The sequence below is a fragment of the Mauremys mutica genome, chromosome 12 (genome assembly GCF_020497125.1).
Source record: "Mauremys mutica isolate MM-2020 ecotype Southern chromosome 12, ASM2049712v1, whole genome shotgun sequence".
NCBI classification, from domain to species: domain Eukaryota; kingdom Metazoa; phylum Chordata; order Testudines; family Geoemydidae; genus Mauremys; species Mauremys mutica.
The window spans coordinates 70,596,266-70,620,696 of NC_059083.1; the positions used below are offsets into that span (position 1 = coordinate 70,596,266).

The 24,431-nt window shown below is 43.4% G+C and overlaps 1 protein-coding gene across 2 annotated transcripts in view; it reads left to right on the top strand.

Moving 5' to 3' along the window:
• The window catches only part of ABCC3 (ATP binding cassette subfamily C member 3), a 92,965-nt gene that overhangs the window by 37,844 nt on the left and 30,690 nt on the right, over window positions 1-24,431 (top strand). For both annotated transcript variants that reach the window (XM_044983297.1, XM_044983296.1), the window contains 10 exons: window positions 6,410-6,586; window positions 9,209-9,334; window positions 10,578-10,715; window positions 12,557-12,682; window positions 14,002-14,063; window positions 15,541-15,672; window positions 18,777-18,995; window positions 22,463-22,640; window positions 23,191-23,352; window positions 24,102-24,194. In XM_044983297.1, the coding sequence (XP_044839232.1) occupies window positions 6,566-6,586; window positions 9,209-9,334; window positions 10,578-10,715; window positions 12,557-12,682; window positions 14,002-14,063; window positions 15,541-15,672; window positions 18,777-18,995; window positions 22,463-22,640; window positions 23,191-23,352; window positions 24,102-24,194 (1,257 nt within the window). In that variant the 5' untranslated portion in view covers window positions 6,410-6,565. The remainder of the gene's footprint in view (window positions 1-6,409; window positions 6,587-9,208; window positions 9,335-10,577; window positions 10,716-12,556; window positions 12,683-14,001; window positions 14,064-15,540; window positions 15,673-18,776; window positions 18,996-22,462; window positions 22,641-23,190; window positions 23,353-24,101; window positions 24,195-24,431) is intronic.

Genomic DNA, 24,431 nt, shown 5'->3' on the forward strand with positions numbered 1-24,431 from the left:
TCAGACACACAGTAGCCAGAGGAGTAAACCTACTAGTTGAGGGTCAATGTGAAAGCTGAGTGGAAAACCCAGTAGTGAGCTCTGTGGCCAATTATCTGCCAGAAAGCTCAGCAACCACTCATAGTTGCTAAAGAAGGAAGATGCTGGGGATTCTGAGCAAGGTGCTGTTCATGGTTCTTGCTAAGAGGTCTCCATCTTTTCTATCAGTCTCTGGCCAGTGAAAATTTTGAAGTTCCTCATCTGTCTATAGATGCATAGATACTATAGTATATAGATACGGGAAAGGAGGTGACTTGAAGTCATGGGGCTGCTCATGTGCATTAGGGAAGCAAGATCAGATTAGCCTTTGCTATTCAGAAACGTGCCCCATTAGTTCAGCCTTGCTGTAAAGAACTTGTTCATTTTCATCACTTACTCTGTACTCTCTGCACTGTTCATGCTGGGTCAGCATCTCCTTCGTTGTCAGCAAAGGCTTTGTTTTAGGGGGGAGATTCTCCAAAGCAGCAATGGGATTTCGGCACACAAGCCCCATTGACTTCCAATAGATATTCTTCCCTTGGTGTTTGACTGTAGCTGTGCAATTTCTTTTGTCTTGTTTAAATAAGAGCTAACGCAGATCTTTAAGGGTGTTGTCAGACGTCACCAGTGTGGTGCTCTGCTCTAATCAATGTTGATAACAGTCGGCTGCGTGCGTGTGTTCCCTCTGTGTGCTGCCCTGGCTCTGCGCAGATAGATGGCACAGCAGACCCCGAGAGAAACCCCAATGACCACAGATCCGATATGGTACGAAGGCACCCAGCCAGGTTTATTGCCAAACGAAACAGTCTCTAGCTTCCCGGATCAGATGTCTACAGTTTTGCTAGTACATATGCACTTCCTGACAATGGATCGGCTCAGTCAGTGGAAGGATTTACCACTGTTCCCTAGGCCAAACAAAGACAACCCCTCAGGGGTTCATTCTTATACACAGGTACAAACAAGTTACACCTCACTCCTGACGTACTGAGGTACAACCCCTCTATGTAGTAAGTTGCTGCCTATCACCTTGTACACGTTGGTTCGAACAAACCAACCCTGTCCATCGTATTATCCTTTTAGCCCTGTCTTTAGGATGCGTCAGCATGTTCCTGTTATCTGAGGAATGTGCTAGTATCAGGAGTGTTCTGGTACCATCCTGGCACGTGTTTATATCACTTGTGCCCAGTACCTTTTAGGTATGTGTGTTTTTGCAGCATCAGCCCTCTTCATGCCAAGTTCTGTGAGCAGGGCCTGCCTCTTGCTCACAGCTTAACTTTGTTTTATATCAGCAACATCTTGACTATTACTCTAGCTCAGGCCTTAAGCCTCATACCAGGCCTCTGATACCAGGACTTATGTTTCAGGACCGTATCTTACTACAAAGGGTATGTCTACATTGCAATTAAAAACCCGTGGCTGGCTCTTGCAGCTAAGGCTCACGGGACTAGGGCTAAGGGGCTGTTTAACTGCGGTGTAGACATTTGGGCTTGGCCTGGAGTCTGGACTAGGGCCCTGTGCAGTGGGAGGGTCCCAGAACATGGGCTGCAACCTGAGCCCAATTAAACAGCTCCTTAGCCTGGGCCCCCGTGAGCCTGAGTCAGCTGGCATAGGCCAGCTGCAAGTGTAGACATACCCAGAATGGGCTTTGCAGCCATACAGGCTGCATTTCAAAGGGAATAGAACAGGGGTGGCCAGCCTGTGGCTCCAGAGCCACATGCAGCTCTTTAGAAGTTAATATGCGGCTCCTTGTATAGGCACCGACTCCGGGGCTGGAGCTACAGGTGCCAACTTTCCAATGTGCCGGGGGGTGCTCACTGCTCAACCCCTGGCTCTGCCTCAGGCCCTGCCCCCACTCCACCCTTTCCCGCCTCCTCCCCTGAGCCTACTGTATCCTTGCTCCTCTCCCCTCCTGCCTGCCCCCAGCCTCCTGCACACCATGAAACAGCTGATCAGGAGGTGCAGGGAGAGATGGGGAGGTGCTGATTGGCAGGGCTGCTGGTGGGTGGGAGGCGCTGGGAGCGCGGGGGGGCAGCTGGGGGGGCTGCTAACGTATTACTGTGGCTCTTTGACAATGTACATTGGTACGTTCTGGCTCCTGCTCAGGCTCAGTTTGGCCACTCCTGGAATAGAATAAACTGGCTTTGTTTAAAGATCAGAGTGAATGGAGAGCTTGAGCATATTCCTGGATAAGTCTGTGCTTCCAGTAGGTGACTCACCCAGATCATAGGGAGACCCATTTCGTCATGGTCATGGTCATAAAAAAGGGCAAGTTCAGGGACCTTGCTTTTTTCTTTTCTTTTTACCTTGAATAAATTAAATGATGTCTGAGTCTTGTTTTGTTCTATTCTGGTCTCATGTGACTCTTCTCCTTCTCCAGTGCTCATCCCCACTCCATGCTCTCTCCAGTGAACAAAATTACAAAAAACAAAGCACAAGGTAGATGATAGTTGCTTTAGCAATTCAAATTGGAAACAGGATCCTGACTAAATAAATGTTAAGAGACAAGTTCCTGCTATGGAGGAGGTTTGTGGCTGTCCACTTTGTTAGGGTGTCTCGTGCTCCCGTTGGGTTGAGTGGGTGGAAGCTAAAAGTAGGGTAAGCTTGGAGCAGGGAAGAGGTTTGCTTATGAGTCTCCTAAAATGTGAGTGTTGCTACTTTCCTCCTAGCTGCAGGAAACCTTCCCATAGGAAGAAGAGAGAGAGAGAGAGATTGCTGTTGTGTGGTTTCGTAGGGAATTACAGTATAATGGTATGACTGCCCTCGGCTTTGCTTACCTCACTGCCTTTATGCATGACAGAGGTTGCTTGTAGGGATGGACAGAGTGGTTTGGGTAAAATAGAAATCCTTCTAAGCCTCTCCCCCCCAGCTTTTGCATAATACTTAAAACCAAACCTTTTCCCCAGCTGGTCAGATTCTGACCATGGCATAAAAGGGTACAACTCCTTTGAAGTCAGAGGACATGTTCCTTCTTACACCAGTTAAGAATGTAGCCCAGTGTTTTCGTTTCATCTTTGCCAAAGCTGCAGTATTAAGCTGTGCGACTACCAGGATTCAGACAACCCTGCTAGCAATTTGCCTGTCTGATCTTGTAGTTATGTTTGTCAAAGGGGCTACTTTGTATAGCACATAAACTGACGCAACACTGCCTAATCTCTAGCAGTTCATCAGTGTGACCATATACTACTATGAATAAAACAATGAGGAGTCCTTGTGGCACCTTAGAGACTAACAAATGTATTTGGGCATAAGCTTTTGTGGGCTAAAATCCATTTCATCAGATGCATGGAGTGAAAAATACAGTAAGCAGTATATATATTATATGTGAAAAGATGGGAGTTGCCTTATCAAGTGGGGGGTCAGTGCTAATGAGGCCAATTCTGTTAAGATGGAAGTGGCCTATTCTCAACAGTTGACAAGAAAAGGTGAATATCAACAGAGGGAAAATTACTTTTGTAGTGCTAACGAGGCCAATGCAATCAAGGTGGACGTCACCCATTCCCAACAGTGGACAAGAAGGTGTGAGTATCAGCAGAGGGAAAATTAATTTTTGTAGTGACCTATCTGCTCCTGGTTTTTATTCAGGCCCAATTTGATGGTGTCCAGTTTGCAAATTAATTCCAGTTCTGCAGTTTCTCGTTGGAGTCTGTTTTTGAAGTTTTTTGTTGAAGAATTGCCGCTTTTAAGTCTGTTATTGAGTGTCCAGGGAGATTGAAGTGATCTTTGGCTTTTGAATGCTACAATTCTTGATGTCTGATTTGTGTCCATTTATTCTTTTGTGTAGAGACTGTCTGGTTTGGCCAAGGTACATGGCAGAGGGACATTGGTGGCACATGATGGCATATATCACATTGGTAGATGTGCGGGTGAACGAGCCCCTGATGGTGTGGCAACTCCCATCTTTTCATGTGCTGTTATATAATATTGCTTACTGTATTTTTCACTCCGTGCATCTGATGAAGTGGGTTTTAGCCCATGAAAGCTTATGCCCAAATAAATGTATTAGTTTCTAAGGTGCCATAAGGACTCCTCGTTGTTTTTGCTGATACAGACTAACACAGCTATCACTCTGAAACTATATACTACTATGGTTACTCTAAGCCTTATCAGCAGATTGCAGCTGTTTAATTCACTTAAACAGAACCTGTTGCTTTCAGAGTCTCTTTCTTTAATTTGGAAGAAAAACAAATAAAATAGCCTGGAAGCCCATTTGGAGAAGTTATCAATTTACAAGGGAAGTTGGATAATTGGAAGTTTGCAATTATATTGATAGCTGGAAGTCTAAAAAACACAGAGAGAGTCAAACATAGCAAGAGGTTTATACATAGATAACACTTATCTGTGTTTCAGTTAGGTCTTAATTTGATAATCTCCCCATTAAAATCTTCTACAGCTTGATAAGTTTCCTGTAAAAATTTATCTACTGCATTTAAGATGTAACTGTTATCAGCTAACTTAGATAAAACAGTAAACAAGTTCCCACTAACTACAGTGAAATGTCTGGTTCTTAGTTTTGACAAGTTACATTATTCAGCCTCTTAACTTTTTTATTTGCAGAAGGTGCTCTCAAATCAATAGGTACAAACTGGGAACAAGAATCTGAACATCTGGAGTTGCATATGGAAAGTGTAGCAAGGAAGCTAGCAAGCAAAGATGTTTGCAAGGAAGCAGATTTTCCTTCTTACACACAATCTGTATTTTATTGGGTTCTGTTTACAGTAGGGATTTACTTATTGTTCCAAGAGTATTAGTAAGAAGGTCAAGATTTTGGCCATAAATGCAACCTTTTTCCAGATTCTCAAAGTTACTCTCAACAAATAGTTTGTTTTGAACCTGATGATCTCGCTTAATACCAGATGTTTGTGTTAGATGAACACTCAAATTTAAGATTTTTTACCTTGAAAATGTCATTTCAAAGTTGTACTGTAAATTGGGAGTGCCGTGAAACGTACGCTGGGGTGCCCTAGACTCAGAATAGCCTAACAAATGCTGCAATGTCACTAACTATAGATTACGGTGACCTTTTTTTTAAATAGAACTAATGAAGCCCTAACGAATACAGGTACATGTAATGGTTTTGCATAATACAATATGTAAATTTTTGTTCTAAGTTACAAAGCTAGAAGACATCATTGTAATAGACAGGTTGGGCTTAGCTGGGGGAATTTACTATATAGGATTACACAACATTTACAGCTATTACTCATAGCCTTTTTATTGGGACAAAGGTCACAAAAGATCAGTGGCATGGCTGCAGGGTTCTCTGCACGTCTGTTCCTTCACTGGTCCCTGAGTGCACCCCCATAGGCGCCAGGCCTTGTGTGTTTACCTCTGCTGAGGTGCAATTCTGCAGTTCTCCCACTCTTATATGGGGCCCTGGGCTATGGCGGTTTGTGCGTCCACAGTGCTTCTCCAGCAGTTCCGACTGAGTTTGAGCACCTGCGGTTGGGATTCTGGGACCAGTGGTGTACAGCGATCAGATGGCCGCCTTAAAGTACAAGTATTGTTTGTTTTACCAGTGGGAACAAAGCTTTTAGAGAAAAATGGATGTGTATCTAGCCGAAAGCACTACCACTCTGTGATAGTGACCTAGGCAGGCCTAGCTCCTCCAGAAGCTCCTAGCACATCCCTGAGTCTCCATCTAGCTCCCCCCAAAAACTATGCTTTCCTGAGAGAGAATCCCATTTGAAACCCTGTTATAGGTTGGGGGAGGGGAATTGTTTTTGTTCTTTTGTGTTCCTGGGCTTTGACCCTTTCTGGTCCAAACCAGTTTTGTAGGTTGGCTCTCCTGTGCCATTCTTTTCCTTGCCACGTGTTTCTCTAGACCAGGGGTTGGCAAACTTTCAGAAGTGCTGTGCCGAGTCTTCAGTTATTCACTCTGATTTAAGGTTTCGCGTGCCAGTCATACATTTTAACATTTTTAGAAGGTCTCTTTCTATAAGCCTATAATATAGAACTAAACTATTGTTGTATGTAAAGTAAATAAAGTTTTTTAAATGTTTAAGAAGCTTCATTTAAAATTAAATTAAAATGCAGAGCCCCCCGGACCAGTGGCCAGGACCCAGGCAGTGTAAGTGCCACTGAAAATCAGCTCGTGTGCCGCCTTTGGCACGCTTACCATAGGTTGCCTCCCCCTGGTCTAGACAGCCCTCTACTTATATTCATTCAGTAAACGCCCCAATAACAAGGCCAACATGCAGTGTTCATCAGTTATTACAGAGCAGCTCCAAATCCATCACAGTCAGGATCTTGGGTTTGCATCGCCTTTGAATAGCACCTCCAGCAGCTCAGTGCTCCCTACACCCTCTCGCAGAGTCCGGAAGGAGCTCCTTTCAAGAGCCATTGTAGCCAGAAAGGCTCCCCACTAATTCATGTCCATGCATCTTTTCTTCAGGATCCCAACATTTCGGTGCACACCAACAATCCGGACCTAACGCCGTGTTTTCAGAATACCATCTTAGCATGGATCCCTAGCATTTACCTCTGGGCTGTCTTACCTTTTTATCTCCTCTATCTAAAACACTACAAAAGAGGATACATCGTACTCTCCATGCTGAGCAGGTTCAAGACGGTAAGATCTTTCTGTAACTCGCTGCACAAATGTGTATCCTTGTGGGAGTGGAAGCAAATACATGCAAATTCAAGGCAAATGGCGCATAAAAGGGGAACCCAGTACCAGGTGGAAGATCAATGACCTTATCTGCCTCTAGATTAAAGTAAGCAAATCAATACAGCTTTACGAATGTTTGATAAGGAAGGGCAGTCTCTGCCCTGGCCAAGTCTGGGTTCAGGCTCAAAGCATAAAGCTGATGCCACTTTCCCTGGTTTCAATGTGGTCTGGGTGCACATAAGGGCAGCTGGATCGGGCTCATGGTAGGTAACAATATGCACAGAGATCCCCGAAATACCTAGGCATTGTTGCCAGAGGTTACAAACTACCCCTCTCTCTGGCTTGGATAAGCAGAGCTCCCGCTCCTTGGCTGCTGCAGTGAGAGTTCACCCTCCAGTGTCGATTTACTTACCATCACAATGATCTCCTTAGTACAGCCATCTGTCGATATATCTATGGATTGATCAGTCGCACTTATCTGACCCCTATATCTGAGCACCTCATAATCTTCAACATATATATCATCACAACACCGCAGTGAGGTAGGTATCCCCATTTTACAGAGAGAGACTGAGGGCTTGTCTACATGGTGGGGTAATACGCACTATGGTGGTGTAATTTCTGAAGCACACTAATGTGCTGTATTAGTGCGCAGTAAAGGTTCCATAGTACTGTTTGAAACACTACTGCTTTAAAGCACACCAGGGAATATTTAGAGCACACTAGCAGGGTCTACAAGGACCAATTAATGTGTAGCATGTTAGTGCGCTTTAAAAAAATCACACCCCTGTAGCGCGAATTACCTCACCCTATAGACAAGCTCACTGTGACATGCCTAAGGTCCCACAGGGTTGTCTGTGGTGGAATGGAGAATTGGACCTAGGTCTCCCAAGTCACAGGCTAGAACCATGACAATCGGCTCAGGTGACCTCTCTATGGAAGCTCACACACTGCCCTTCACAGAGATGCTCACTAAAATTTTTCTAATTATTTCCATCCTCTTCAGTTTGTGACATTTCTCCCCCGCCCCCTCTGGCTAGTGACCAGTAACAATGGAACTACCCTGCAGATGCAGCCATTTCTCTCCATTCACCTTCTCAGTTCATGCATCATTGTGAGCCATCTCTCACGTTGGAGATATAACTCATGTCACATGGAATCCATCTGTGTACCTCCCAAAGCCTTCATCTTGTTGTCAGGCTGGTTGAACTCCAAGCAGATTTGCTATGCCCCTTATGTCTTCGGGTAGTTCTTGATACAGGCATATAGAGAAGAATTGTATCCTAGAGAATATAACATTGCTGCATCATCTTGCCCTGTGTACTAGCTCCAGATAAATGGAATGCAACCCACGGGGGTAAATTTACCTTAAATTGTCTCTCACACACACACCATTGTCTCTTTAGTTTATAACTTCAGAAACTGAACCGGCAATAGAAAACCTAATGGCCAACTCAAGAGCTAAGGCGGGTAGCTATAAAAGCTTCCTTTGCACACTGTAAATATATTTAATTAGCTAATCTTATAGAGCACAATGAAATGCTTTGCGAGGGTATCGGGAGCTGAACACTGAGGACCAGTAAAATCCATTAAGCCCCACCACCAGCCACTGTGTACACAAGGTAGATATGTGATGAATCATTTCATGCCTTGCTGATAACCACCCTGAATTCAACCTCCTCTACGTAGAATCTACCTGCAAATGGGATGAGCCGGGTAAGGGGAGTAAACAAAAGAAGGGGAAAGTGTTAAAATAACGAGATTAAGGCTTGTACACACCTCGGCAATGTAAAGGATGTTAATGCTCCTGAGGTTGGAGAGATGTGAGAGAAGGGCTTGCAGGAACTCACCCCTGCGCAAAGGGCCAGCACGAGACCACTTAATCCTCGCTTAAGACCTATTTTGAGGGTTTAAGTGGTACATAGCTCTTGTGCTGGGCCTCCGCTCAGGAGTAAATTTCACCCTATGTGTAAAACAAAATCAGGGATTTTCCAAGCAGCTATAAATGCCTAATAATATTTAGCATTTATATAGAGAGCTTCTCTATTTCAGGAACTTTACAAACAATATGTAGGCCGCATTACATCCCTGTGAGGTGGTTCAGTGTCATTGTTATCCGCACCTTACCAAGGAGAAAACAATGTGAAAAGGGTCAGTAGCTCGTGCAAGGCCGCAAGAGAATCAAGGTCAATCCAGGAGTAAAACTTGAGGCTCCCAGTCCAGAGCACTTGTCACTAGACCCATCTCTTTCTCTCTGTAATTTGTACCACTGGATTTCCAATTACAACTGATTAATATAGTGAAAATAGGCAGATATGTATGTCTGCGTCCATATCACAGTCACACATACACACCCCAAAAAAAAAAAAGATGAGACCAGATTCCCAATTGGTATAAATCAGTGTACATAAGAACTTATGCTCCATTGACCTAGCTCATGGTTTTGTTCACGTGGGTGAAGTAATGCCACTGTTTTATTTTAAATCAGCTTCTCGTTGATCAAAATAGAACTACTCTCCAGATCTGCACCTGGAGGTGAATTTATCAAATACCTTCCCCATTTAACACTTATTCTTCTTTTAGATTTTAGGTGTTCTGCTGTGGTGTGTGTGCTGGGCAGACCTATTCTTCTCCTTCCACGAACTCCTGCAAAGCAGAACCCCGCCCCCTGTCTATTTTGTCACTCCCCTAATTGTTGGCATCACGATGGTTAGTATGCATTTCTATCAGTGACTCTTCATGGGAGTAGCTTTCACAGGTATGAAGTAACCCTTTGTGGACTAATGGGGTAGAAAAACCTTTCTGTGCATTCTCCTCTAAACCGCAGGTTTCTACTGATCACTAAAACCAGAACTATTCCAATGTTGACAGCCTCAGCAGAGGGGTTGAGGAGTAGATGGGCCATGGAAACAGAGCTACCTTCCCAGCACTTGAATTGATGCCTTTATTGGTTGGGACAGGATCGCAGGGTGCTGTGGGGTGAAGCAGAATTGCTAGCTCCATCATGTTATATCTCTCTGATGGTCAAACAGAACTTCGGGAGGATTGTCAATCCAATACCTTTCACCGCCATTAAATGTTATCTCTATTTAAAAAAAAAGTTGCTAAATGAATTAATATTTTTTTGAGTTTATGTATGAAAAACGTTGCTTACTGAAAAAAGCCTCCAGTGCAAACAGTCTCCATTGAAGAGATTATTAATAATGTCAGTTTAATGGAAGGGTTTGTTCTACATCATTTATTTCCTAATGTAAAATTCTCCATGCTACCTTACTTGTGATTGTTGTGTAGAGAAAGTGACTTGTCTTGTATGTCCGGTTTGTTTAATCTCTCCTGAGCAAAGCAGTGTATTGCAGCCCTGTTTATGCATTGTTCTACCCTGCGTCAAACTGTGCCTCTGATTTATATTGTTGTTGGTTCTTTATGGGACAGAAACTAAAAGAATTTTACTTAAGACCTCAAACTGGCTTTGAACTGTGGGCTGGAAGATGAAATGCTAACCCTTATCCATTGAGCTTTTACTTCCTTATGTGGGATGAAAACGTTCACAGACTGGTTATAATTTCACCTATCTAGATGGAAGAAGTGAACTTTTTAGTGAAGAACCAACAAAGTTTAAAAATACGTTCACCCTTAATGTTAATTTGGCACAAACAAGAGAAATTTCAGTTAAAAGAAAAAACAAATTTCTGAATCTGAGTCCATGAAAACAGGGATCGAAATTCTTTCACAAGGGCCCTGTCCTGCTTTCGTTAGGCAAGTGAAAGTTTGTGATTGACTTCCATGGGAACACAACTAAACCTTAAGTGCGGCGGAAACCATGTTTGGAAACCTGTAATTTTAGTGGTGATGCTGCTGGTGGTGGGGGTTATGATGGGCACCCAGTGAAAGCATGAACGGGGAAAGCATTGTCGGGCATGTATTTATGTGTTTCTGTGTTTACTTTGCACAGGTATTAGCCACAGTACTCGTTCAGTATGAGAGGCTGCGAGGGGTTCAGTCCTCAGGAGTGCTCATAATATTCTGGTTTTTGTCTGTTCTCTGTGCCGTGGTTCCTTTCCGGTCCAAGATCATTGCTGCAACAGCTCAGGTAAACATATTGTGCTTGTGTAGGGGACAGCTAGTATAGCATTACCATGTCTTTGAAGAATAGATGGGAATGAGTCACCCAGTTTAGATTTCATATCTGAACCTGAACTTTACCAAACAAAGGGGAAGTTTGAATCTGATCTTTGGAGCCAATCTGTCTGTAATTTAAAGGGGACTTTTGAGTCATATCATTGCATGCCAAGGGAATGCCCAGACTATGCTCAATCAAAGGATGCATTGGACACCTGGCAGGAATCTGAGGGCTGCACCAGTTTCACATACAGTAGAGCAGATTGCAGCCTTTTAAATAAGGAACAGTGGTAGTAGAGACAATATGACTTAATATCCAGTACCCCTGCTTGGATCATACAGCTTGGCTGCACTGTATAACTCAATGGGCTGCACAGTCAACTCTTGATGTGATGGGAACAGGATTTTCACTCTTTGTAAGCAAAGATCAGAAAGTTACAGGGAGAGGAAAGAAAGCTGGGCTGATATGATCCATGTTTGAAAACATAGCCAGTTCCGCCACAATGAGAGAGGGACTGCCATATCCCTGATCAGAGCAAATTTCCATTTGGCTATTGAATAAGTCCCATGGATTCAGTGATTAGATAATTGAAGGCCTGGAGAGAAAAGCAGCATGTTAAGAACACTAAGCATAAAATCCTGGTCCCATAAAAATCAATGGGAGTTCTGACTATTGGGTGATTTTAAATTATTATTTATTTATTTACTATCATTACTATAGGAGAGATCTTGATATACTGGGCTGTGCAAAACACGGAGTTTGAATTGAACTATAAATGGTAGTCTGTGCAATATTGGTTTAGAAAATAGTACATGCCAGAGTGGGATGCCCTTGTGAATTAACTGGTGTAAATTTAACAAGTACACTAATAATGAATTTCCTTGTGATGGCCCCTCTCACCCTCGCAGTGTAACTGTGAAGCTAAAACTCAAATGTAATCAAAATTCCATCTCGCTAATATAAATAAATAAAAATGTTGAGTTACATCATGATGCAGCACCAAAAGCTTTTTTCTAGGGGAAGAGGCTTTATCAATGGCTAATTCTGTAGTTAGTCTAAATCAAGAGGTTGGATGGCCTACAGACCCTGGACCCTTAAAGCAAAGCCATAGGCAACATCTCTTCTGTTGTCTTTGCAACCACCAATGGCCAGAAACGCCCCCTGTGTGACTGTAAGGATTAGAGATTTTATATGGTTAATGAGAGCATGCACAATTACATTAGTCAGGATATAAACAAAAACTCTATAAGGGATGCTATGATTTCTGCTATGAGGAGTAAGTTGACCACTAACTGATAGGAGTTGGAAAGAAACTTCCCCTAAGGGAAGAGTGTACTGTAATTGTCTAGTACAAGGTTTCTTATCCCTTCCTCTGAAGGCATCTGGCACTGGCCCCTGTCAGAGACAGGATCCTGGCCTAAATGGATTCCTCTCTTGATCTGGTGTGGCAGTTCCTATGATTGTATATTAAAGGCATGATCCTGCACATATCATCACCAGGATCTCTGAAAAAGATTTCACGTAGTCCTGATTCAGAAAAGTATCCATGTTCAGGAAAGGCATTTAAGCACGTATTTTAAGTCCCATTGAAGTCAACGAGTCTTAAGCACATGCTTAACTGTAAGCACATATTTAAATGCTTTAATGAATAGGGACGCACATTTATAAGCATTATTCCACATAGTAAGGTGTTTGCAGGATAGAGCCCTAGGGGAGAAAATGCACTGCCAGAAAGAAGCTCAATAAATTAGTAGGTTCTACAAGAATTAAATCTAATGAAACCAACTCTTTACTGTTTTTTCTCCTTCTAGGGCCAAATAAAAGACAGATTCAGATTTACCACATTTTTCAGCTACTTTGCATTGATACTCATTGAGCTGATCCTTTCGTGTTTTAAAGAAAACCCTCCATTCTTCTCCCCTGTTAATTCAGATCCTGTAAGTACTGCTATATTCCTCTGACTGTATTTTATAGAATGTCTTAGGTGACATGTAAGGGAGATAGCGGTAATTAGTCTCTACCAAGAGGAGTGTTCGGGTGGCTTAGGGCAATGTGTCTCAACCTTTTAGGTTGGCAACCCATTACGTGAAGTCAAAAATTTTCACAACATACCCTGCTCCCTTTCCTCTCTCCTCTCCCTTCCCCATTATATATACTAAGATTAAAAATGCATCAGTAGTAACAGTAACAATCCTGTGTAATTGGTTCATGTGTGTGTTTCAAGAGGTTGACAGAGAATGCTTGCCCTTGAAGGGGAATTGTGTGCAGGGAATAGGGGAGCAAGATTTTCTTTGCTTTATATTATAATAAAATTTTCAACACGTCATGATCCCCCAGTTGAGAAACACTGGTTTAGGAGATTGGTAATGATACATGGAGCCTTTCACCACTAGATCGCTGGTTCAAATCCAGCTCAGAGCAGTTGCTGGCTGAAGATAGAGCTCACTATTAGAAATACTGAGATTACCACACCTCATTTATTAAATTGTTATGCAGCAGCAAATATATTTATGGGAATTAAAATGTGATATTAATTGTTGCAAGGATTATCTCTGGAGAGATGGACTTCAGTTTAATGGATGTCCTCTTAATGATATGTGAAGCCATTAGGGTTTTAATTTTTTAATAAATGAGCCCTTCCTACAGGACTTTAGGATGGATAAGGAATAACCTTAAGATAAGACAATAGTGCTGTCTAGAGGTTAAATTGCTTCTCTATCTTTTTAATCAGTTTTCATAATTGGATTTATGTTTGAACCAAGCTGGGAGAGAATGCTGAATTATATAATTAATTTCTGAAATGAACATTTCTGAAAGCAAAGAATGACATTTCATTTTGTACAAGTGTGATTAAAAAGCAGTATGAGGTGTGGTTGTTAAGGAATGAAAGGAGTCCTGTATGAAATGGAGAATGAAAGAAATCAATTTTGTATCTTTAACATACAATATCAGGGTTGGAAGGGACCTCAGGAGGTCATCTAGTCCAACCCCCTGGTCAAGGCAGGACCAATCTCCAATTATTTATTTAGCCTCAGATCCCCAAATGGCCCCCTCAAGGACTGAACTCACAACCCTGGGTTTAGCAGGCCAATGCTCAAACCACTGAGCTATCCCTCCCCCTGACATAGGATATAGTGCATAAGTTACTCTCCATGATAGTCCAAAAACAATTAAAATGTGTTTTGTCCTTTTTGAAGAAAAGTTATTTTAAACGTCTTAATTTTTATTTATTTATTGATATTTAACTTTCTTGTAGAATCCGTGTCCAGAGTTAAATTCAGGCTTTCTTTCAAAGATGACGTTTTGGTGGTTTACACGGTGAGCATGTCCTTCTAAGGCTTTTATAACCCCAAGGATAACCTCCATTTTGTTGGCAAAAATACAGGACTTCTGACTAGAGTGACCAGATGTCCCGATTTTATAGGGACAATCCTGATACTTGGGGCTTTTTCTTATATAGGTGCCAATAACCCCCCATGCTCCATCCCAATTTTTCGCACTTGCTATCTGGTCACCCTACTTCTGACAATGAAAAAATTCTCTTGTAGTATCTACTGGATAAAGTCACTCACTTCCTGTTCAGTCTTGTGTGATGTTTCTCCTGAGAGGTACCAGTACACCAGTGGTAGCAGTGAAAGAGTTTTAAAAATCTGTCCATAAAGTGCCCACAAGATTCATAATACCTTTCAGAACTGTAGAGGTGAAACTGAAGAGTGGCCTAATAAACAGTATATACAATTTGCTTACTATGCACTGAAGTGCTAACATACAGCAAGGGAGTTGGTGAATCATAAGAACATGTTGCACAACAGGGATAATATTGCAACCTCTGGGGAGATGTCTTTAATTTCCTGTGGAAGTTTTCATGTGTTTGTAAAGGGGTTTTCTGTACAATAAGGAAAGAAAATGGAGTCCTATATGTAACATGACAACTTTCAACAATAGAATTGTTGGTGTTACACATGGGTTCAAGGTGCAAAGTTCAGATCAGGATTCAGAGCCAAAGTTTTGGCCCATCCTTGATAGAGAGATGGACCAACTGCAAAGTTCACATCCAGACTCAAACTTTCTTTGAGGGTGGTGGCATCTGGGATTTTTGCTTCAGCTTCAGTGATAATAGTTACACTGGCATTAGCAATGTCCTCTTATTATCCTGTGTGTAAACCCAGTAAGACCATTTCTAATAAAGTGTGTGTCATATTTTCAAAGTTTCTAAGGGATTTGATTGCTCAACTCCTATTAGAAATTAATGGGCATTAGCTGTCCATATCCCCTAGGCAGCTTTGACAACTTCACCTTAAATATACCAGTGAGGAATAATAATTTTCAGTAATATGGGGGGGAAATCCCATTTTCCTTTGGCTGTTTATGGTCTCTTGATTTTTATACTTCATTCAGCTCAGACAGTGACACTCAACTAGTTTATTTTAACATCCTAACACTTCACCATTCTCATGCAGTAGTACAATTCAACTCAAACACTTCTGGAGATGGTTTCTTAATTGTTCTTTAAATTGTTTTAATTTTTTTTTTTAAATCATGACAATATTTCTATAATATATTAGGTTTTAAAAATATTGTTTACTAAACCTAAATGTGGAACCTAAACTACCTCACCTCCTTTCCCTGCATTTGTAACTCGTTTTTGCTTTAGGATCTGATTATCACTCTTGGTTTAGAGAGAGATCCCTCTTACTTTTGTTAGCTAAGTGGCACTGGAGTTTCTAATGTTAATAGACGCCTTTAATTTTATCAGCCAAATGGATTTGGAACTATTCTTTTTATATTCATACAGCATGGCAATTCTTGGTTATAAGAGGCCTCTGGAAGATAAAGACTTATGGTCACTGAATAAAGATGATACCTCCAGTATAATTGTACAACAACTGCATAAAGAGTGGGATAAACAAAAAGACGAATGGAAACAGTAAGTGCTTCCACTTTTTAGCAAACCGAGATTGATCTCTAAATTGTCTGTACGTTAAAAATGAGTCCTGCTCTGAAAAGGGACGAAGGCCTCGTCTACGCTATAACATTGCTCCTGCCGATGTAAGTTCCCCACTACACAGACCTAATAATTTCACCTCCGCGAGAGGTGCAGCACTTAGGTCAATGTAGTTAGGGTGACTCAGTGTCTGTGTAGACACTGCGTTATTTACATTGCCTCTTGACTGTCAGCCACTCATGGACTCACAGCTGGAGCTTCTCTGCCCCGGGGCTGACAGCTAGGGCTGTTGGCCCAGGTTGGGGGAGGCTTCAGCTGCCAGTGTCCCACAATGCCCCACACAGTTAAGTTGGTGGAAGCTCTCCTGGTGAGGACGTGCACCACCGACAGATGGGACATGTGTGGACGTGAACCACCTTGGTAATTACAATCTAACTTGGGTTGACTTAATTTTGTAGTGTAGGCAAGACCTATGTAAAATGGCCACCTATTAACTCAACCAATCTGTTTTCCAGGAGTATTAAGTCATGTGTGCTTGCTTTAATACACTTTTACTCCTGTTAGCACTGCAGAACCAACACGCTTATGAGAAAGTGAGCTGGGGTCTTCTCTGGCTCAGACATCACCTGTAGAATTGCTAAGTAAGTTATAAGTGCAGAATGTCCACCACTGGTGGTGTGTGAGCCAAAAGGACCGAGCTGAGTTTGCAAGGGTGGCAGTTTGGGTGGGGAAAGATCTCCTTACTCGAAACTGAGCAGACTTCATCTGGAATCCCTGAGACACAATAGCTCTGGAGCCTGATGATTTCATGCTGAATCAATCTTCAGAGTAGACTTTATGTGCATCTTAAGAAACTAAAGAAATTCCCCCCACACACACACATGCATGAGGCTTTCACATCTCACACCACCTTCAGCCTTTGAATAAGCTCCTGGGGTGAGGAATAAGGAACTAGGGATGAGATGCTTAGTTCAGCTTCTCACTTCCAACTAGTAATAAGTTTTTTAAAAATGACCAACATTGCTTATGAAAGAGGCCCCTGCTCCCAGCCAGGGGCGGCTCTAGGAATTGCGCCGCCCCAAGCAGGGTGGCACGCCGCGGGGGGCGCTCTGGTGGTTGCTGGTACCACAGCTCCGGTGGACCTCCTGCAGATGTTCCTGCTGAGGGTCCGCTGGTCCCGCGGCTCCGGTGGACCTCCTGCGGCATGCCGCCCCAAGCACACGCTTGGTGCACTGGGGTCTGGAGCCAGCCCTGCTCCCAGCGAAGTTAGTGGCAGAATTCCCATTTTTTCAAGGGCAGCCAGCATTAGGCTTGGCCTTTGCATGTAGTTCTCACACTAGACGAGGTGTCCTTTCGATCTCACGTTCTGTCCTAATCTGATCTAAAAGGACAATTATTTGTTGTGACTGTCTCTCTCTCACCCACTGCCTGGTGTCAAAAGCACTTCTAAATAAATAGATCTCACTGAGAATGTGCTTATAGCCGGAAACGTCAATAAATGGGTCCTTCATTTCCATTTCCTCTAATTGTGGAGCTATTTCTTCTCCATACAGAGGTTTTCCTCTGTTTCCCGGCTTCATGCAATCATGCCAAGTTGGAAAGCCCCCGTAATGGGTTAGCCACTCTCTCATAATAGTATTTTTGGCAGGGTTAAATGTGATGGGGGAGTTTTTGCTTTGCAGGTAAGATTTGAAGAGCTTCCAGTACTAACACCACTGGCTGTTCGGTTCTTTTAATAACTTGTCTATTTTTATGGAAGGGTGTAACGTGCATTGTGTGGGATCTGGTCTCTTGGTGCATGGACATAAACCCAACTTTGCCCTAATGAGATTTGTGTAATGAGGGCAGACGGTTTACAGAGACATCGAGGGCCCAGCAGAACTTCCATTCTGAAACCGTGCCTGGGGTTTCGGCAAAAAGTTCATTGTTTTTTTAGATTCTTTACAGTGCTGGTAGCCCCCACCCCCCAACAAAGTGTGTTCCTTGCAAACTGAGCAAATCTAACGTGGCAAATACTGAGCGAGAGAATGGACTGTGAAACCCGGTGAACTGCTTTCAGCAAATAATTTATTTGTCTGATTTAGCCTTTATTTTCTGTTCACAGATGGTCTGTGAACAGGTCAGAATTTCCACAGTTTTGTTCAAGGAATAATGTATGTGAACACATTTCTGCCTCTGCACTCTTTGTCACGGGTATCACTTTGAGAATCTGTGGACTGTTCAAATTTTAGGCCAGTGGAGTTCTCAGCTAGCTCCAAAAAAACTACCCGGTCCTTGGAAAAAGTCAAAAAGCCCCTGTCTTGATGCTATTAACAAAAGAGGTTAAATCAAAACTAACACCTCAGTCATGGCTGCTCCCAGGGTTCTTTTCCTGTCCTTCCTTGTAGCTGATCCTAACTTCCTCTCCTCTAGAGGCTTCACCTACCTGCATTACATTCAGGGTGGAGTTTGTTAAGCCAAAATTGCCTCAGTGAGTCAGCATGGTTCCAACATCTGCTGATAGAGGGGGGAGGGCAGCAAAATATCCTGCCAGCCTCTTCTGAGAGGGTTGAGGGAGTGAGAGTATCAAGAAGATGGGATTTCCAACAGCACCTAGGGGAATTAGGCACCCAAATCTCATTGAAAGTCAGTGCCTGTTGGATGTAGGGTGACAGATGTCCCGATTTTATAGAGACAGTCCTGATTTTGGGGTCTTTTTCTTATACAGGCTCCTATTACCCCCACCCCCTGTCCCGATTTTTCACATTTGCTCTCTGGTCATCCTAGTTGGATGTCTGACTCCCTTAGGTGCTTCTGACAATTCCACCCAGAGTCTCAAATAAAATTATAATAAATGTATCACACTTTTCATCAGTAGCTCTCAGTGTTTTGCAAAGGGAATATCATTATTCACATTTTTACAGATGGGGGAAACTGAGACACAAACAGGTGAGGTGACTTGCACAAGGTTACTCAACGGGCCAGTGGCAGAGCCAGGAATAGAACCCAAATCTCTTGTGTTTTAGTTTGGGGCTCTATTCACTGGGTCGCATAGCCGCCATAGTGCTCCTAAGCTCTTGCCGTAATCATTTGTTTCATACTCTTAGGAAAGAAGACGTGGCATACGTGAAGACATCTAACCATGTGCTGAACCATGTTGGTGATGGCCCAGAGGAGGCAGAAGTTCTGATACAGGACAAGAGGCAGCATAAAGAACCTTCCTTCCTCAAAGCATTGCTAAGAACCTTTGGCCCATACTTCTTGATCGGCTCTTTCTACAAGCTGATCCAAGATCTGCTTTCTTTCGTCAACCCTCAGTTGTTAAGGTTGGTTTCTCCTATCAGTCATTTTTACCCACAGTCCTCAAGAAGTCTCCGCTTCAGAGAAGAGCATGCTTTTTGAAGGGCATTATTTTCTCCACACAGTGTTGTGTGTGCAAGCCCGACAGCTTTTGTGGTGACATGGCAAAAGGTGGACGTTCTTCCTTGTGTACTAAAAGGGAAATCAGACAGGCCTGACTAGGACACCTAAAAATGAAAGACCCATAAATTGGGCATAGCCAAAGGGCTGCCATGGGCTAAAAAATGGCCTATTGCACTCTGAGTGGCGGCCTAAAGTAGTTTATTCTTTACTGCTGAGGAGCATCTGCAGCCAGGCAGGCAGAGCACTGCATTCTGGGATCAGTAGTTTTTGCATGCCTGATGTCTACATCAATGATGAAGGCAGCTGCAATATACCTCATTGTATATAAATGAAGTGTGTCCCTTAGACATCTGGCAGGTTGCCAGTGTAGCTCTTGGCTGGGACAGGTTTGGGAGTTCCTGCCTTATATGTAGATTTATTCTAGTCAGAGCCAAGGCCTTGCGTATTCTCAAAGGTGTTGCAGTGGTGAGAACGTGGGGTGGGGTGAATACATTTTCCAGAAAAAGGAAATGATCAGATACAAGAAGGAAGGTCCTTGCCAAAAGTGAGAAGTGGGGTTAGTAGCACCTTTCCCGCCTTCTCTTGCACTCTCCTTACATGGAGTAAGGCTGTGGCTACACTTAGCACTTCAAAGCGCTGCCGCGGTAGCGCTGCCGCGGCAGCGCTTTGAAGCGCTAAGTGTAGTCAAAGCGCCAGCGCTGGGAGAGAGCTCTCCCAGCGCTGTCCGTACTCCACCTCCCTGTGGGGAATAACGTACAGCGCTGGGAGCCGCGCTCCCAGCACTGGGGCTTTGACCACACTGGCGCTTTGCAGCGCCGCAATTTGCAGCGCTGGAGAGGGTGTGTTTTCACACCCTGCTGCAGCGCTGCAAATTTGTAAGTGTAGCCAAGCCCTAAGTCTCATAAAAATACTTTGCTCTTTGTCTCCCTGGGAGATCGGTTCTCCCAGCCCAAGTCATAAAAGGACTATGCACCTTTGTAAAGTGGTATCTCACTTCTCTTTCTGTGTTGATTTATTCATGTGGCACAAAGCCCACCAGCTCATTAACTGGGAAGAATGTAGTGATAGAAATACCAGAGTTGTAGGGAATAGCAGTTGTGTTCCATCAAGCAATCATTTTTTGCTTTCTATCTTTAAAAGACGCACCGACATTTTACATGCTTATGGAAAGAATAGTGGAGAATGGATTACAACTGTAAATGAATGTAGGGGGTGGGGTGGAAAAAGACTGGGTCTTATGGTGTAAAAACCTCTGTTAAAATAATGCTTTGTGTGGAGCTGTCTTCTGAGATCCTGCTGATAGGTGAGTGCTTTGCATAACACACAAAAACTTGTTACAAAGAGAAGGATCCAACCCACCCTATCTTCATTTTGTAGTTTACAAGATATCTCCTTTCAAAGCCTTGAGGGAAGAGGAGAGTGCTAGCAGGCTTTTAAGGGGAAAGTGGGTTAAATGTCATTGTACCCTGGGAACTTTTCAAACTTATATCAATTCACAGACAAGTTTAATGTCCTGATCGATAATATCTCAAGGCACATTGCCATGCATTCATGTAAGCATCTAAACCCTTGTGAGCAGCCTCAGGAGATTTATTTCTCGCAGCTGGAAAAAGTAGGGCGGTTTGGCAAGTTTTGATGCATGTAAAACAATAGTTTTGTATTTCTAGAAAGGTCACTAGGTCACATGCTGGGTCCATCAGGAAGAGCCTTTACAGAGCTCCCCATCTAGTGTGCGTCAGTCTGCTGATGCTGCCTGGAGCTGCTCAGGGGAAGGTGGGTTTGGGGCCAAAAAGGAATGTTAACCATGGCCTCCATGCTTTTGCCACAAGTGATTTGGGGCCTGATCCTTAGCTTTTGCAAATCATCACTGAAGTCCCTGGAGCTATGCCAGTTCACACCAGCTGGTGCTCTGGCCCTTTGAATCAAATCATAGGTCCCACTTTCCTCTGATAAGAAAAGGCAGAATTATTGTGGCAGAGCTTAATTATCGGATTCATAGTGCCAGATCCACTTTATGTGGCTAGTAACCTGAAATTGGAAAGGCAGTTACTGGGGTTATTGTGCATTACTTGATATTTTCTGCTTATTAGCCATATCTTCACCATGCAGGCCTCACTGGGAAAGCAATTGTGTGGAGTAGAAGTCAAGGGTTATTAATGAAGATAAATGGCTAGTTTAAAGGCATTGCCATTTAGCTAAAAGGTAGATGTGATTGTCAGTTCTTTACGGCTACATCTAGGAGAATGGGGTTTGGAGCCTATTTCCCTGAGGGAAAAGCCAGCCCGAGGCACTGGTGGTCCAGGAGTTTGAAGAAGGTTAGGATGAGGTGATGGTTTGACTATGACCTGCTGTGATGCAGTTTTGGAGGAGAGGGAGAAAAAACCATTAGAAACAAGCTCCAGACCTGTGGGGTAATTCATAGAATCTCAGGGCTGGAAGGGACCTCAGGAGGTCCATTGAATGACTGTCTTCTGCCAGAGGGGCAAAGTTGGCTGGGGATCCATTAGCCCCTTGGCATTTGTAAGTAGGCTGAGGGAGCTCAGCTGAGAGAGAGCTGCAGGAGAACCAGGGCTCTCCAGCAGAGACGGCATCACAGTGAGTGAAATAGACTCTTGTCTGTGAAGGCCCGGAGGTAGGACTTGGAAGAAATGGGAAGATTGCTGGGGGAAGCTGCTGGCATCCCTGTGGAAGGGATGCAGTGAGAAAACCCTGAGAAGAAGCAGTGGGTAGCAGCACAATTGGCTCATGAAGGACAGAAGTGGGTTTGTTTTGGAATGTTGGTGTTGACTGTTTGATTGGACTTTCATAACCGCAGAAGGGGACTGAACTTCCGTAGGGCCAGGCCACAGAAGGCTGAGATGGAGACATGCTATTGAGGGGCCATGGAAGTGGCCGCCAGTGGGGGCATTAGAGGTGTGTCCCTGTAATGCCTTAACTTGACACTAGGGAGTGCTCTGAGGGTGAGTACAGTCTCCTACATCTGCCTTATGTAGTAGACAGGCTGGTGTCTCACTGTATGTGTCACTCAGCTTGTGGCTACATGCTGCTACTTAGAGAGGCCAGATAAGGAACAGTGCGTTATAGAGGCTGGAGCTCAGTAGACCCTGAAGTTCTGCCATGTATTCCATCTATTGCTGGTTTGTTCACAACTGGGCTTTCTCTCTGGCAAGATCTAATGTTTAGCTGTTGTATCTTTGTAATGTTATTTGAATAAAGCCATAATCTAGCTTGTAACCAGGAGAATTTTTTGTCATTTGAGAGAAAAGGGAATATGTGGCAACCTGCTATGGATAAGAGACGCTGTGTTATGTTATGTCCCATTAATCTCTCTCCTTGTTTTGTTTTTCTTTCCCAACTTTTTTAAAAACAGCATATTAATTGGCTTCATTAAGGATAAAGATGCCCCATCCTGGTGGGGATTTTTGATTGCAGCTTTGATGTTTTTCTCTGCCGTGCTGCAGACTATAATACTTCACCAGCATTTCCAGTACTGCTTTGTTACTGGGATGAGGCTGAGAACTGGCATCACTGGGATGATATACAGAAAGGTAAGACTGGAAGCATGTAATTGGTCAATGCAACTATATATAGCCAAGGGGGAGTGATTTTAGCCATTAGACAATAAGGAGAGAACAGGCTCATGATTATGGGGAGAAAGCAGTCTCCTGGAAAATAAAATGAATGCTCATTTTTCTAAAATGCCTCACTGAACCTTAAAGTGCTTTCAGAAAGTAGCAGCTGAGTGTGGGTGTGTTGTTGGATCACCAAACATGGCACAGTCAAATATTGATTTTATTTAAATATTCAAAATCAAGAGATGCATCCTTATTCATAACATTATCTCAGAAAATAATTGTATCTAATAAAAAGGCATCATGTACTGATCAAGATGGAGGAGCTCAAAACAAAATATGTCTCATGAAATTTTATTCTCCAAATGAATTAAAGATGATTTAGGATTCACTTCATTGTTTTATTCCTACTGGAGAAGTATCTACTTAGTTGGGTATCTAGCTTTCCTATTCCCTGAGGATTTATTATCTGCATTTCTCTGCATGTGTCCAAGATTGATAATTATCAGGGTTTCTCACTTTCCAGTCCTTGGTCATCACAAACTCAGCAAAGCGCTCGTCTACTGTTGGAGAAATTGTCAACTTGATGTCAGTGGATGCCCAGCGGTTCATGGATTTGGTGACTTTCCTGAACATGTTATGGTCGGCGCCGCTTCAGATTTGTCTAGCTTTATACTTCCTCTGGAAGGTACAGGAACCATCACATTTGTCAGAGTTTTTATTTCAGTGACACACAGACTGGTTTTTGTTTGTTGAATTCGCCACCATTTTCAGAAACCTGCTCTCATTCTGTCTTGTTTTGGCATAGAATGATTGACACCAACTTACCAAATTTCCTGCATTTGATTGAATAAATGTGCCCTGGATGAGTGGACTTCGGGCTGTTACACCCTTTAGAGCAGTGGTCACCAACCAGTCGGTCGCGATCTCTGGCAGTGCAGCATGGCTGCCGCTAAGGCAGACTCCCTACCCCGGCCCCACGCTGCTCCCGGAAGTGGCTAGTGTGGCAGCAGGGACAGGAGGTCTCCTTTTATGCACTGCTCCTGCCTGCAAGCACTGCTCCTGCAGTTCCTATTGGCTGGGAGAGCTGCGGGGGGCAGTGCTTGCAGAGAGGGGCAGTGCGCGGAGCCCCCCAGGGGCCGCAGGGGTGCGTTGGCCCCTTCCAGGAGTGGTGTGGGGAGGTGCAGGAGAGAAGAGAGAAGTCAGGGGAAATGCCCTCACTCTCAATACCGTGATCTACACTTTATACAACGAGAAGAGGGGAAGCAGAGTCAGAATTCCCAGTGGGAGGGTGGAAATTCACACTGTCGTTTCAAATACGTGTTAGTGAAGCAATGCCTTACTCTTCACCAAACCCAGCTTCTTTCAGTGCTATCTACCGGAGATGACCTTATGTCATGGAGAGCAACAACTTACATTGTCTCTTTTCCTATCAAGACTTTAGGGCCTTCTGTGTTGGCGGGGGTTGCAGTGATGATCTTACTAATCCCATTGAATGCTGCAATTGCTATAAAAACCAGAGCGTTCCAGGTAGGTAACGTTAAGAATAGTCCATAACCCAAAGTGGTGGCTCTTCTAGAAAAGTGGAAGGAGTCAGAGTCTTTTTAGTGCCTATTGAATCGAAAGTGCAATGTGTTTGTGTACGTTGGATGAGATGCTGTCAGTCAAAAGAATCATGAATGGGACTTTTCAGTATCATCCAGTGTTGGCTTAATTCTGCTGCTCCTATTGAAGTCAATGACAGTTTTACCATTGATTTCCATAGGA